Genomic DNA, 16,048 nt, shown 5'->3' with positions numbered 1-16,048 from the left:
TCTGGCAGAGGAGAATCCTAGAGAAAGTAAACTTAAAGGAAAATGGGTGGAGATCATACCAGAAATTACAGATGGTCAATGGGAAAATGTTCTGGCATCATACTTACCCACAGTTATATCTGCTAGAGACAAATTAATACAGCTACGGTACTTACATCAAATGTACTATACCCCTTTGAGACTCTATAAAATGGGAAAGAAGGCGGACCCTATTTGTCATAAATGCTTGAGGGAAGAAGGCTCTTTTATACATATGGTATGGGAATGTGACAGAGTTAGGCCATTATGGTCTCAGGTGACTCAATTTATTGCTGATACTTTAGATATACCAAACATATGCAGCCCTCTGCTGGGCCTTTTAGGGATCATAGAAGATGAAGTTATGAGTAATAACATGAGAACACTACTAAGACTACTGTTTTACTATGTAAGGAAACTAATTGTACTTCATTGGGTCAAAAGAGACTATCTTACATTGAATGCCTGGAAAGGTTTGGTTAATGCCAATATCACCATGTATAAAATGACATATGAGTCTAGAGGATCAAATAAAAAATTTAATAAAGTATGGGGAAGATGGATTAACTCTGAAAGCACACTACAATCCACCCAGTAATTCCGTAGGATACTAGAGAATCAATGGATAATAATTAAAAGATCTAGTGGGGAGTTGAATCACAGCAGCACACGGCACAAAAAAAGTTTTTTTTTTTTACTTTTATGAGGGATTATTCCTTCTGGTTGCTTTTATTTGAATATTGCATAGTTTTTGTTCTATACTATTGCTTAGACTAAGTTTAATTGGTCTTGAGTTTCAAAGAAAACAGCCAATGATTTAACGAGTAATGACAAACGCAACATAATACATATAATATTTCTTTATTTGTATGCAGGATCTGCTTTTGAATACATTCTGGACTGTAACATGTATACCTTTTGTCTATTATATTTTGCTAATAAGATGTATAATTGTTTGGCAAATAAAAACCTTTAAAAAAAAAAAAAAAAAAAGGGATTAACTCCAGGGATAAAGTGATAATTCTCCCACTCTACAAGACTCTGGTCCTGTCTTACCTAGAGTATGCCGTCCAGTTCTGGGCAGCAGTCCTCGGGAAGGATGTACTGGAAATGGAGCATGTACAAGAAGGGCAACAAAGCTAATAAAGGGTCTGGAGGATATTAGTTATGAAGAAAGGCTGCGATCACTGAATTTATTCTCTCTGGAAAAGAGACGATTGAGAGGGGATATGATTTCAATTTACAAATACCATACTGGTGACCCCACAATAGGGATAAAACTTTTTTGCAGAAGGGAGTTTAACAAGACACGTTGCCAGTCATTAAAATTTTAAGAAAAGAGGTTTAACCATAAACTACGTAGAGGGTTCTTTACCGTAAGAGCGGCAAGGATGTGGAATTCCTTTCCACAGGTGGTGGTTTCAGCGGGGGCATATATAGTTTCAAAAAACTATTAGATAAGCACCTGAATGACCACAACATACAGGGATACAAGGTAATACTGACATATAATCACACATATACAGTAGGTTGGACTTGTGTCTTTTTTCAACCTCACCTACTATGTAACTATATATGTAACTATGTTTGCGCCCCCCCAAAAAAAAAACTTTGAGCACCAGCCGCTGCTGGTTTTCACTCGGGGTGAACTGAGTAGCCAAATGCCAAGGTCGTGACTGGGGACTTGGGATGCTTCAATGCTGAACCAGGGACATGTGTGTTCAGGCGTAAACCATGCTATAAGTTGGGTTAGTAGTGCAGCGTTTTAATAATCTCTGAAGTTGATAAGTCCTGCACCTCCACTAATTTGTTTCAGGAGAGTGGCATGGCAGCATCTAGCTTTTTTATTTTGCCATATGTAGCATCCAAGGATGCTTTGTAGGGAGGTAAAAAATGAGGCAGGAATCGGAATTGGTAGTGATCTAAATAGGTAAAGCAATTGCGGTAATTTAATCATTTAGTACACTGTTTCTCAACTCCAGTCCTCAAGGCACCCCAACAGGTCATATTTTCAGGATTTCCCTCATTTGAAATGTCTGTGGTAATTACTAAGGCAGTGAAACTGATCAAATCACCTGTGCAAAATAACGGTTAGCCTGAAAACATGACCTGTTGGTGCGCCTTGAGGACTGGAGTTGAGAAACACTGATTTAGTATTCTAGTCTTCCTGACCATGATAAGGCTAAGTAGGGGAACTATTTTAATTCTTTTGGGAGGTTGTTCAGGAAGGGGGTGAAGTTAGCTCCGTAGAGAGAGGATGTTGTATTGGTTAGTTTTAATCCTCAGTAAGAGATAGATTCTTCAGCCCATGTGTACAGATATTTGTGTTTTAGTTATAATTGGTGGGTTGTGGGGATTCCTAAGGGCAGAATAAATTATTTAGAGTCGTTCACTTTATAATATGAAACTTCGCTAAATTCCGATATGGTTCTTTGTACCGAAGCCAGGGAAGATGTGGGATTGGTCAGTAAGGGGATAATGTCATCTGCGAATCAGTTGATTTTGTGTTCAGTGGGTCCAATGTAAAAACCTGAACTGGTGCTTTGGGATCTAATTTTCTCTGTTAGCGGCTCCATAACTATGTTAAAGAGGAGGGGAGAAAGAGGGCATTCTTGTCTGGTGCCATTACATATATCAAAAGTTTTAGATACCATAGAAGAGCAATATACTTGAGCTGAGGGATGTGAATATAGCTCCATTATCACTGAAAATATATGGCTCTGAAAGCTGAACTTTTGTAGAGCCATGGCCAGGTATTGCCAGTGTACCTGATCAAATGCCTTCTCTGCATACAAAGATAGGAACAGAGAAGGCATTCCATGTTTCTCAGCATAGTGGAGGATGTTAACCATCCTTCGGGTTGCGCCTGACGCTTGAGGACCTTTGGCAAAGCACGATTGATCAGGATGAATGAGGGTTGGGAGAAGATCAACCAACCTATTCGCAATGATATTAGCATATCATTTTATATTGTGGTTTAACAGGGATATGGGACATAAATTTTGCAGAGTGTTGGGTTCCTTACCTGGCTTCTGTAGCATCACAATCATAGCCTTTAATATTTCTCTTAGGAAGGAGGCTGAGGAAGCAGCATCATTGAACAGCTGGACTAGGTATTAATTCAGAATATGTTTAAATTGTTTGTAGTATTCCCCAACAAAGCCATTTGGGCCCGGGGATTTGTTGTTTGGTAGAGTGTCGATGGTTCTGTCTATTTCAGAGCTTGTGAAAGATATGTTTAGCGCCTTGAGGCGATTCAGTTCACATTTGCAGCGCTTTACAAATCATTCATTCATTCATTCATTCATTCATTCATTCATGTTTAGGGTTTCTATTTGCTTGCCAATTAAGCTTGGAAAGTGTACTGAGTCTAGAAAGGTTTGAATGGAAGTAGGGTTTGGTTGTCTTAGGGAAGATTTGTTTTTTAAGTTGTAAAGGGCACTATAGTAGGTGCTAAATGCATCAGCTATATCTTGTGGGTTTCTTAATTGTTCTTTTGTGGTAGGGTGATGAATGAAGGGTATATGGAATTTACTACATTGTCCTTTGATGTGCTGGGCAAGGAGTTTCCCTGCTTTGTTACCAGAGCTATAAAAACGCATTTTGCTGTGTTTCTGGATTTTATCAAAATTATCTAGAAGAAGTGATCTCAGTTCTAGGTGTAATTAGATTAGTTTGGATTTAAGGTCAGGATGTGCTTTTTGTTTGTTTAGTGAGTTGGTATTTTGGATATCTTTTAACAATTGTTGTCATTTAGTAGGAAAAAGGATTCAAGTTGTTCTTGTAAGGATGGTGAATATTCAGGGGATTGAAGGATGCAGGTATTCAGTCACAATCAGTATACAGTGGAAGGGATGGTATTGTCCACTAACGTAATGCTTACCGGTGAATGGTCAGACCATGTAGTGGGGAGGATAGGGGTTTCTGATACTTTTTGTAAAGTCCATTGGTCGAGGAGGAAAAAGTTGATGCAGGAGTAGGAGTTGTGGCAGAGTGAGAAAAACATATTGTTTAGAAGAGTCTAAGAGGGGTCCAGGTTGATGTTAATATTGCCACACCATATGGTTGCCCCTTGTTGTACAGTGCTGACTTTCTTGTGGAGTTTGCGCAAGAAGAGCAGTTGATGTGTGTTTGGAGTATAGACCATAACAATGGTGTATACTGCATCATTGATAGTGCAAATAAGGATAAGGTATCTTCCATCTTAGTCCGCTATACAGGTCTGGAGCTGAAATGCAAGAGAGTTTTTGATGGCGACAAGGATGCCTTTCTTTTGGGTTGGAGTGCAGGCGGTAAAGGTATTAGTGACGTTTTTGTTTGTGCAGCGTGGTGGATTAGATGCCTGGAAGTGGGTTTCTTGCACACACAAGATATCGCACTTTAATTGTTTCACCAGTTTCCATAGAGAAGATCTTTTGCAAGGTGGTTGAGACCTTTTGGCGCTGATGGTTAAGATTTTAATGGTCATAGTGATACAATGCCTTGCAAAAGTATTCACCCCCCTTGGCTTTTTACCTATTTTGATACATTACATCCATTAGTTCAATGTTTTTTTAATCTGAATTATATGTGATGGATCAGAACACAATAGTCGAAGTTGGTGAAGTAAAATTAGAAAAATATATACATAAAACTATTTTTCAGAAATTAAAAACTGATAATTGGTATGTGTGTATGTATTCATCCCCTTTGTTATGAAGCCCATAAAAAGCTCTGGTGCAACAAATTACCTTCAGAAGCCACATAATTAGTGAAATGATGTCCACCTGTGTGCAATCTAAGTGTCACATGATCTGTCATTACATATACACACCTTTTTGAAAGGCACCAGAGGCTGCAACCCCTAAGCAAGAGGCTCCACTAACCAAACACTGCCATGAAGACCAAGGAACTCTCCAAACAAGTAAGGGACAATGTTGTTGAGAAATACAAGTCAGGGTTAGGTTATAAAAAAAATAACTAAATTTTAGATGATCCCTAGGAGTACCATCAAATCTATCATAACCAAATGGAAAGAACATGGCACAACAGCAAACCTGTCAAGAGACAGCCGCACACCAAAACTCACGGACCAGGCAAGGAAGGCATTAATCAGAGAGGCAGCACAGAGACGTAAGGTAACCCTGGGGGAGCTGCAGAGTTCCACAGCAGAGACTGGAGTATCTGTACATAGGACAACAATAAGCCGTATGCTCAATAGAGTTGGGCTTTATGGCAGAGTGGCCAGAAGAAAGCCATTACTTTCAGCAAAAAATGTAATGGCACGTTTTGAGTTTGTGAAAAGGCATGTGGGAGACTCCCAAAATGTACGCAGGAAGGTGCTCTGGTCTGATGGGACTAAAATTGAACTTTTTGGCCATTAAAGAAAACGCTATGTCTGGCGCAAACCCAACACTTCACATCACCCAAAGAACACCATCCCCACAGTGAAACATGGTGGTGGCAGCATCATGATGTGGGGATGTTTTTCAGCATTCGGGACTGGGAAACTGGTCATAGTTGAGGGAGAGATGGATGGTGCTAAATACAGGGATATTCTTGAGCAAAACCTGTACCACTCTGTGTGTGATTTGAGGCTAAGATGGAGGTTCACCTTCCAGCAGGACAATGATCCCAAACCCCCTGCTAAAGCAACACTTGAGTGGATTAAGGGGAAACATATAAATGTGTTGGAATGGCCTAGTCAAAGCCCAGACCTCAATCCAATAGAAAATCTGTGGTCAGACCTAAAGATTGCTGTTCACAAGCGCAAACCATCCAACATGAAGGATCTGGATCAGTTTTGCAAAGAGGAATGGGCAAAAATCCCAGTGGTAAGATGTGGCAAACTCATAGAGACTTATCCAAAGCGACTTAGAGCTGTGATAGCCGCAAAAGGTGGCTCTACAAGGTATTGACTTTAGGGGGTGAATAGTTATGCACATTGACTTTTTCTGTTATTTTGTCCTATTTGTTGTTTGCTTCACAATAAAAAAAATCTTCAAAGTTATGGGCATGTTCTGTAAATTAAATGATGCAAATCCTCAAACAATCCATGTTAATTCCAGGTTGTGCGGCAACAAAACACGAAAAATGCCAACGGGGTGAATTCTTTTGCAAGGCACTGTAGTAGGTCAGATATTAAGATTGTGGCTTAGCAAGGTTGAGATAATCACATCGTTCCTTGAGGAGAAATCCCATCAGTAAGAGCGATATGCTCTGCTAGATCCTGTTGCTCTTGGAAGAAACTCTGAGAGGATGTGGTTGGTAACCAGATTCAGGTATTACAAAATGCTTTATATGAAGAAAAATAAAATAAAAAAGTATAATAAAAAAACTTGTTCAGTAACCTAGAAAAGGCTTCCTAAATGTAAGCACAACCAATGCCAAGGAATTCAAAAAGTTGGGGTTAAAAGTTCCTGAGGCCAAATGAGGACATACATTACACAGGACCTTTTAAGGGTGGTTGTTCCTGCAGCTGCTGTTTAACGAGAGTGGTGACTATTGTTTCTCTTAGGAAATGGGTGGGTTTGTTGAGTCCCCTCATTACTCTGATCCATGGGTGTTGTATCAGGTGTGTCAGGAATGATATGCCATCTTTGCAGGAGGTGTAAGCCTTCTTGAAACCATTGTGGGTGATGTATATTTTTGTTGGAGGTTATGATTGCGCAGTGCTTTAGTAATTGTGTTGAGTTGTCTGCGGTGGCTTAATGTATGTTGGGAGAGATCCGCAAAATTTTTTAGCTTGCCATATGGATCGGGTAGGACTCACATGGCTTTTATTTTTGCATGACCTTCACATGGTAAAAGTGAATTTGGAGAATCACATCTCTAGAGACTGCTGCAGGCAAGAAGGATGGTTTAGGAAGCCTGTGGATGCGGTCGATGACCAATTCAATGTTTTTAAGATAGGGCATTAAGGATTTGATCAGGCCGTGTGCATAGGAGGGTAGGTCAGAGGGCTGCACCGATTCTATTATCCTGTGGATTTTAATGTTATTCTGGTGGGATCTATCCTCTATGTCCGCCAGCTTGTCTTTTATCCATTTAGTGTCTTGCATTTTATTCACATGTGTGTCAATGTTATTGATTGTGGAGATAATGCTGCTGATGTCAGTTTCAACATGGGTGATTTTATCTTCCATCATATTTATGCTGGGGCCGAGATTACACATGATAGACAGCATAACAACTTGAAGGGGGCTTTTTAGTGAAACTAGCATGTCCTTGTGGTGTCCATCACCGGTTGCCCCATAGTTAGATTTTTAGGTACCGTAATTTGTCATCATTCCAAAGGTGTACACGGTTTTAAAGAGTGAGATGTTAGGTATCTATTTACTCTGCATAATATCAACTTTTAAATTTTACCAAAAAATGGGTATTATATTGCGTTGGTGTGCACTAAAATCCATTAAAGTGTATTTTTTTCCTAAAAATGTGTGCTAAAAAATAGTTATACAAAAATATTGGAAAACAAAATTACAACAACCACCATTTTATTCTCCAGGGTCTCTGCTTTCAAAAAAAATATATATAATGTTTTGGGGTTCTAAGTAATTTTATAGCAAAAGAATGCTGATTTTACATGTATGACAGAAATGTCAGAATTGGCCTGGGGGTAAGGTAATTAATGTCTGTATTCCTTTTGAGGAACTGTATTCCTTTTGAGGAATGTTTCTGCAGCTTTCTGTGCAGTGGCAGTGCCTAACAGTACCATTCTGTACTCTACCAAAGACAAAAAAAGTTTCCCCAGGTGTTGAGCTTCATTATTTGAATAAAAGTTTAAAACAAAACTTCTATTTAACATATTGTATTAAATGACAAATCTTTCAAGGTTGTCCATAATCTTTATAGTAAAATAATAAAATAGCTTTACTCTTTTTTACTGTTATTAATAAAAATACTATTTTCACCTTCTCACATCTATATAGAGATCTAATTGAAGGGTCTGGCAATACAGTTACTTTAGATTTTATTTAAAATAGGAGGAAATCAAAAGCACTTGTGTAATAAATGTTAATGGCCTGGCTCTGATCACTGCACACATGATATATTTAATGCTGAATATGTAGTCTGTAAATAATTTAGCACTGTCTGCATATGAAATCCCTTCTGTTTTATTTTTAGCTGCTTTTTGATAGTAACAATAATTATGTTTTTGTCATTGATCATTCAGTTAAGGGACGTGTTAAAGTTTATTGTCTGCAGCTTAGCGAAAAGGTCTATAATTACACTGCCAGCAGTAAGAATCCATTGTGAAATTTGGAAACATTCCTAGAATCTGTTATGCTGAATAACATATCTGTTTTTACTACCTCTTACTTTTGAAATATAAGTTGGTCATAAAGAGACAGCAGATTGGAAGACAAGAGTGGTTTTCACAAAGCCCTGTTTTATTATGACCTGATAGATATCAGTAAATGATATTAAAAAAAGTCATAGAACGCATTTGCAGAGTTCAAAAGTTGCAATTTTATATAATATTTGCTGAAAATAGTGAATAGTATTTGGTAAGCAAACATCTTTATTATACTGTATTAGACATAATATTAGAAAAGTAACCCTAGCAGAGTTACAAAAAGTAAAAAAGTACTGTGTCTGGGATTTAGAATAACTCTAAAGAATATAACATTTTTAGGTGCATGTTAGTTTTGGTCTTCAGAATGACTGCAGAAGAGCCATATCTTGGATTTAGTAGGGAGTGTGTTGGACCACTGTGGAGAGACCATTGCTTTCACAATTAAAACCAGGGTCCCACTCTGCAAATGCTAGAGGAGACAGACTTTGCTACTCAGGCTGTAATTGCTTTAGAAAAACATAAGCTAAAAGACATTGAACATCTTTTGTTTTGATACACGTAAAATATGATTAGTTGATTTAAACCAAATGTTTGGATGGGCTTTAACCTTTTTGCTGCTGCCAATCCAACCATTCTGGGGTGCTTGGTCAGCTCAAGGTAAGAGGTGACATTGTGGGTCACCTCTCACCTGTACTATGCATTCATATAGGGGCTTATCAGCCCTCTTGTCATATCAATAAGGTTAACAAGGAGTTCCGTTCCCCCCCAAAAAAAAATTAAAAGTCAGCAGCTATAAATACTGTAGCTGCTGACTTTTACTATTGGGGTACTTACCTGTTCAGGCATCCAGTGGTGTCCTCACCCAAGCAAGTTCTTAAATCGTCTCTCGGGTGCTGGCGCTGCCATCATGTCAAAGGGAAAGCGGCAGTGAAGCCATGCGGCTTCCCAGCCAGTTTCCTACTGCGCATGCATGCTTCGGGCTGCGCTTTGTGCATGGGTTGCCTGTGGGAGGAAGGAGGGGGACCCAACTTCCAGGTCACTTTGCCATTTTTTTTTTTATCTCAAAGCAAGGTTTTATTGAAAAAGAAAAAGGGTACAATACATCTATAATTGGTATCAGAGCAATGCAGGTTGTTATACAATCACACATCTTTTTTCCATACATGGTACTATAGGTACAACTTGTACACGTGAACTGTTTGCATCTTCACTCTAAATTCCTTAAAAGAAAATAAAAAACTATAAGATAGGTTTGCTGCGGGTTGTGCAACCTCCATATACAACAAATTCAGATATATGTATAGCTACAGTTACATTATTCGATGCAATACCAGTTCTAGCGGAGCTAGCCCTGGTACGTTCAACCATGGATCCCAAAGCTTAGCAGATTTTGCCATACTACCCCTATGTTGGTAGATAAGCCTTTCCAGCCTTAGTGTGTTACCCATTTGCTTTATCTATTCCCTCACAGTAGGTGGTTCTGTCGACTTTCAGTGCCGTAGAATCAGCAACCGGGCCTGAAAAAGGGCCCTGGCTATCGCCTGTCGGGGCACCTCCTCAATCAAGTCACCCTCAATAATACCTAACAAGCAAGGTTTGGGATCATTTTTAATTTGAACCTGGAAAGCTCGGGCAATGAGTTCCAACACCTCTGTGCAATAAATATGTAACTTGGGACATTGCCACAGAAGGTGTATTAGGTCACCATGTTCCCGCATGCAACGAGTGCATAAGTGATCATCCAGTACTCCCATCCTAGCCAGCCTGACAGGAGTATAGTGGACTCGTAATAATATGTATTATTGGGACAGGCATTGTGCAACATTCAAAGAGCACTGAGAGACCACCAAAAGTGCCTCCTCCCACTGTTCCTCTTCAAAGGGCCCAACATCACTCTCCCATTGAACCATCACCTTTCGGGTCAGATCAGGTAGGAACCTATTAAGTAACATAGCGTAGCTACACGATATGAATCCCTTATAAGAAGATACCCCTGTCATGTAGTTAAAGATAGAAGTGCTGCTTTGAACCCAGGCATCCACCCCACTTTCGGCTTTTATAGCATATTGTAATTGTAAATAGTAAAATTGCATGGACCCAGGGAGTTGGAATTCCTCCTGGAGAGCGGCAAACGTCCACAGCTCACCATTACGGAATATTTGTGATAGGTAATTGATTCCGTATTGCTGCCATTTTTTGCTATACTTTAATTTCCCTAGCTCTATATAGTGTTTATTTTGCCATATAAGGCTATATGTAGTAAATCCCTCTACCTGTTGTAATGTTCTGACTTTATTCCAAACGTTCTACATTAAATTGTATGTGGGGTATAATTTATTCGATTTACCAAACTGAAGTGCTTCCAACCCCTCTGCCACCCCCCTTCCAATAGTGAATGTAAGAAGTGAGGTGGTTGAATCCACCAAATTCAACTCCGAGGTGGGCACGGATTAAGTGCCCTGGCTATATGTTGTAGCTGGGAGGCCAGATAGTACAACCATGGGTTTGGCAGCACCAGTCCACCCATCTCCTTGGGTCTTTGAAGTTGTTCCAATTTCACCCTAGCCATAGAGGTGTGCCATATGAGAGATCTGAACATTGAATTGATGATTCAAAATTGTTTCAAGGGGATTCGCTAGCGGGGAATTATGCAAGACATATAAAATTTGTGGCATAAGAATCATTTTTATAAGGTCGATCTTACCTACTGGTGACATTTTCAACCTGGACCAGACCTTAATCCTATCACGGATTACGATTTAGCAGAGGAGTAAGATTCAGCTGAATATAATCCAAAGGGTCAGGGGTGACTTGTATACCAAGATATTTAATAATCCTAGACACTGGTATATCGAGAAGTGTTGACAGTTGCTGGTCTGTGCTCGCATCACGTAACATGAGTGAGAATTTATTCCAGTTTACTACCAACCCTGAATACAAACCGAAGGTCTGCACCACCTCCATGGCTTCATCCAGTGACTTCCCGGTATCCCCTAAGAGTAGCATGGTGTCATCTGCATATAACATTAACTTCTCCTGTATCCCCCCCGAATCGGAAGCCTTGAATATCAGTGTTGGAACGGATAAGTGCCACTAGGGGCTCTATTGCTAGAGCAAACAAAAGAGGGGACAGTGGTCACCCTCACTTTGTCATGTTGAACTTAGCTGGAAGTGGAAGCGGATACCTGTCAAAACAGGTACCCACTCTCCCCTACCTCCCAAAAGGTCCCAAATGGGGCAGCGGAGGGTAGATGAGGTAGACAAGCGGAGCTTCCCCATTTGAGTGGAGCTCCGCTTTAAGTTAAAGTATAGAAAAGGTTTAAAAAAAATAAAGTTTAATAAAATAAATGAAAGTATAAAAAGTGTTTTAGAAGCCCCTGCCTCCACATACAGGCATATATGGTGCACAGACATATGAAAAAGACCATTGCATCAAACATATTGGGTATTGCTATACCTGTACATGCTGGAGAGAAATATATTTAGGGTCATCATTGACTGTTAACTCTAAATTAATGAGCTGTAAAGGTTTTTAAAGTGTTTCTTATGGACCATTTTGGGTACTGTAGATTTTCATGGGTACACACAGTTTTAAGTTTTGACATATTTGGTATTTATTTACTGAATACAGTCTTATCTTTTTATATATTACCAAAATATCAGGTATTATATTGTATTTGTCTCAACTGGATATCAAACTAGTCTCTCAGTTCCCCATCAGGCTCCACCCACCCCTACTATAAAACTCCTCTGGTGTGGACATTCCTTCCTCGGCGTAGACATGGGCAAATTCATGTACCTGTCTGTGAGTGAATGCATTGCTGCTGTGCTCCAACCAAATTCTAAAGGGTGTTTATGACACCTTTTGTGATATCCCCTGATAATATTCTGAAGGCTTTAAGTAATCTTCTAATCTTCAGACCTAAATTGTGCATTTTAACATGTCTGCAAAAAAAAAAAAAAAAAGGACATGGCTCTGGCACACAGTATTCATGTTGCTAGTTTACGTTGGGCAATACAAAGATGCCTTGCTTTATATAAATGAAAGAGATTTTGCCTGTTTTACCAAAGCTTTGCTGCTCTAAAATTTTTACTGTACAAATAGCCCATTGATGATCGATTCTAAAATAAACAGTGTTATATGTTTGAAGGAGTGCAAGAGATCATCTTCATTACCTAGATATACTGTAGTTAGCGTGTGCACCTGAACTATGGCACATATGTATTATAGTGGAGATGTGCCATAAACATTCACAGATTGGAATCACTTTACACTAGGTAAAATGTGGCTCATTTCCATTTAAAAGCACAATAACAGTTGAATCTCACATGCTAAAGAAATAAAAAAATATGAACAAATTGCATCTCAAAGATTGAACTAATCTCTGATAGAAACTATCCTGAAAATGTTGATGCAATTATTAAAGGGTCTTTTTGGCTCATTTAATAAGGAACTGCAAGGGGTAATAGTTATGTGCAGTAATTCTAAAAATGTTGGCATAGTATTAGATTCTCAATGGTGCAATTACTGTTATTAGACTTTTTTTTAACTATGTATATTAGCCTTATCAAAATGTATAACTTGATGGTTTGATCTATCTCTTGTAGCACAATGTCCTGCAAATGACATGCGGCACGAATCATCTGGGGTCATCCTTAGCCCTGGATATCCTGAAAACTATCCTAATTCCCAGACATGTTCCTGGAGCATTAGGATTGAACCTGGTTACACCATATCATTTTTTGTGGATATGTTTCAAAGTGAAAAACAGTTCGATGAACTTGAAGTGTTTGATGGTAAGAAAAATTTGCAATTATAAAACACACACAGACTATTGGTAAGCTGTAATTACAGCTGACTGAATAGCTATCATCAATTAAATGTATGTTCAGTATACTGAAGACAACATAATTTGATATCACATTTCGGTTACGTGGAAAATGTTTACATTAAATAGATTATAGACAAGCAGATATTTTTGCTAAAGTGTTAATTGCATATATGAAGTAACCTTTTAAGTATAATGTAAAAATCCTTTTTATATTGCATTAAATATTATTATAATACTCACACCTAAAATCTCATATCATTTTATACCAAAGCATGCAAATCATGGCATAAATCACAACATGGCAGTCAATATTATTTTATGCCATAGTAATAATATTGTAAATTGCCAGCACAAATACACTAAATAAAATGTACTTTTCTTTAGAAAAGCCTGGGAGAGCAGAAAGTGATTTTCGTTTTCCATTCTTTTTTAAAGGGCCATCCGGACAAAGCCCACTTATTGTGGCTTTAAGTGGCAATTTAACAGGGCAACAAAATTTTACAAGCAAAAGCAACACTGTTTTTCTTCGCTGGTTAACAGATCATGCTACAAATAAAAGAGGTTTCAAAATTCGATATTCAGGTTTGTAACCGTATGCAAGGTATTTTATCATTAGCGGACTGGCATATTTCAATTTTATTTTGAACTGGTTTTGTATATGTACTGTATTAACACATAGGGATATTTCTTGACTTCCTGCAAGTCTTTTTATTTCCTAAGCAATTAACCATAAATTCTAATTCCAGGTTTCTTGTGACTTTAGCTTGTTTGGACCAAGCTGCTTCAAATGAACTAGTTACTTCACCAACTGAAGTGCCCGCTGGGAATGCTGTACACTGTATGTAGCATCAGCTCCGATACATACAGCATTCCCAGAACAAAATCAAGTTGGGCTGAGCCATGACATCATCCACCTACTTCTCCACCTCAGCCAATCAGAGGAACCCTTGTATTCATTGATGAAATATTATGTCTTCTGTGAATGGCTGAGCAGTGTTCAGCCTGATTTGATTTTGTTCCAGGAGCAAGAAGCTACATACAGTTTATACAGTGCTCCCAGCAGGTGCATCTGTAAATGAAGCAAATAGTTTGTTGTGGTGAAAATTAACTATTTAAATTCACAAAAAACCTAGATTTAGGCTTTAATGTGTATTTAAAGTGCACCAGTTTCTAGACAATGAACAATAAATTATTTACATATTCTTAACACACATTTGAAGAGTAGGGATGAGCTAATGGTTTGGACCAAGGTTTGTACTGAGCTTCTTGAAGGTATGGACAAGTGGCCAAACTTTTACTTTTTGTCAGGAGCTGAGCATCATATATAGAAACAGTATATCTATATTTTCTATATATGACAGTTTCCCACTGTCAATGATTCCTATAGAAGCAACAAGTAGTGAAACCCCATGTGTCATTAGCTACTGCCATCACTGGCACATTAGCTTACATGGTTAGGAATCCTTGACCACATTAGCAAAGTCACAGGCCAATTTTGGGCAATAATATTGGTCTATGATGTCACTATTATCCATGCCTCTTCCCTTACATAGCTTATGACATACATAGCTTCAGTCAGTGAGCAATACCATTGGACGTGTGTGCCAGGTATAGTGTGTTGACAGGTCATGGGCGTTGTGATTTACGATGGATTTACAGTGAGGAATTTTTGATAGTTTTGTATTTTTAATAAAGAAATTGTGAAATATCTGGGTGTCTTTATTTCTAGGTTACATTTCTTTTGTGAATGAGTAGGGGTACTATGTACCCTTTACTCATTTGCATGGGGGAGGTGATATCTGGAGGCCCCCTTATTTTTAAAAGGGGCGTCTGGATTCTGAGAAGGCTCCCACCAAATGACCAGACCAATGTTATGGGGAAGAGGCCATTTAGATAAATTTGGCTTTTTTATTTCAACAGGGTTTGGGATCAGCTTTCAAACCTCTTTGAAAATTGCTGAACCCTGCTCGAACCAAACCCGGAGCAATTCAGCTCATCCCTGTTAAAGAGATTTAAAACAACTCATTCCTAACCTATCTAGTTGCTTGTAAAGTAAAGTAACACATTCTAATACATTCACAAATATCACAACAAACACTCTGCAGTGAGGTTCTAGTCAGTTTCTAACAGTTTAGAAACACTTGCTATGTGTCTACCTTAGAGGTTTGATAGGCTGGCAAAAATCTGGTACAATAGAAAGTAACAGAAAATCAGAAATTTGTAGATTAATTTCTCTATAAAGTCTATAGCTACAGCAGAAACTGAGAGCTTGTTTTAAAATCATTTTACTGCTTGTTCAAATTATGTAAATGCTTTATGGTCCAAAGTCTGGGCACAGGTTTACTTTAAAGTCAAACCTTTTTTTTTACATTTTGTAAAAAGTAGAGATAGGTCAACAGCCCTGTAAGAATTTTGCTGGTGTTAGTGTCTCTTTTTACATATACTAAAAGTGAGGGAAAATCCACATTTTTCTGATTTTATGGAAGCAGGATTGGTGAACATGCTTGTTGTGGTGAAAAAAAATTTTCTTTACTTTGGAAAGATTTCATCTCACTGTCTATTTTAGCTGAGACAGGAACTCAAGAGAAATCCTCCATTGAGAAATATGTGCTAAACAAAAACCTGAGATGGATTTTAAGCCTTCCTTCATCTATCCAAAAGTGAAATAAAAAAAGTTTGAGATTTTTTTGCCATAACTAAATAGTGCTGAAATTTCCTTTTTTTTGTGCATGGTCATAATTACTTCTATGTTGTTATCAACTGTTTTAAAAATCCCAAGTAATAATGTTTCTTACATCATAATTTACTAAAAAAAACTTATGGCTTTGGCTTTACTTATCTTAATATGGCTGAAGCTTTTTATGGCTTTTGGGGATAGGATTAGGGTGCTATGGGGTCCGGGAGCAATTTAAAGTAACCA

At 38.3% G+C, this 16,048-nt stretch overlaps 1 protein-coding gene across 1 annotated transcript in view; it reads left to right on the top strand.

Moving 5' to 3' along the window:
- Window positions 1-16,048, top strand: part of CSMD1 (CUB and Sushi multiple domains 1) — a 3,274,537-nt gene that overhangs the window by 2,765,248 nt on the left and 493,241 nt on the right. The window contains exons 47-48 of the mRNA XM_073626646.1: window positions 12,905-13,093; window positions 13,564-13,710. Coding sequence (XP_073482747.1) covers window positions 12,905-13,093; window positions 13,564-13,710 — 336 coding nt within the window. The remainder of the gene's footprint in view (window positions 1-12,904; window positions 13,094-13,563; window positions 13,711-16,048) is intronic.

Source organism: Aquarana catesbeiana, linkage group LG04 (assembly GCF_042186555.1).
Source record: "Aquarana catesbeiana isolate 2022-GZ linkage group LG04, ASM4218655v1, whole genome shotgun sequence".
Taxonomy (NCBI): domain Eukaryota; kingdom Metazoa; phylum Chordata; class Amphibia; order Anura; family Ranidae; genus Aquarana; species Aquarana catesbeiana.
The sequence above is the reverse complement of the archived record's forward strand: the minus strand, read 5'-3'. Positions and strand labels throughout refer to the sequence as shown.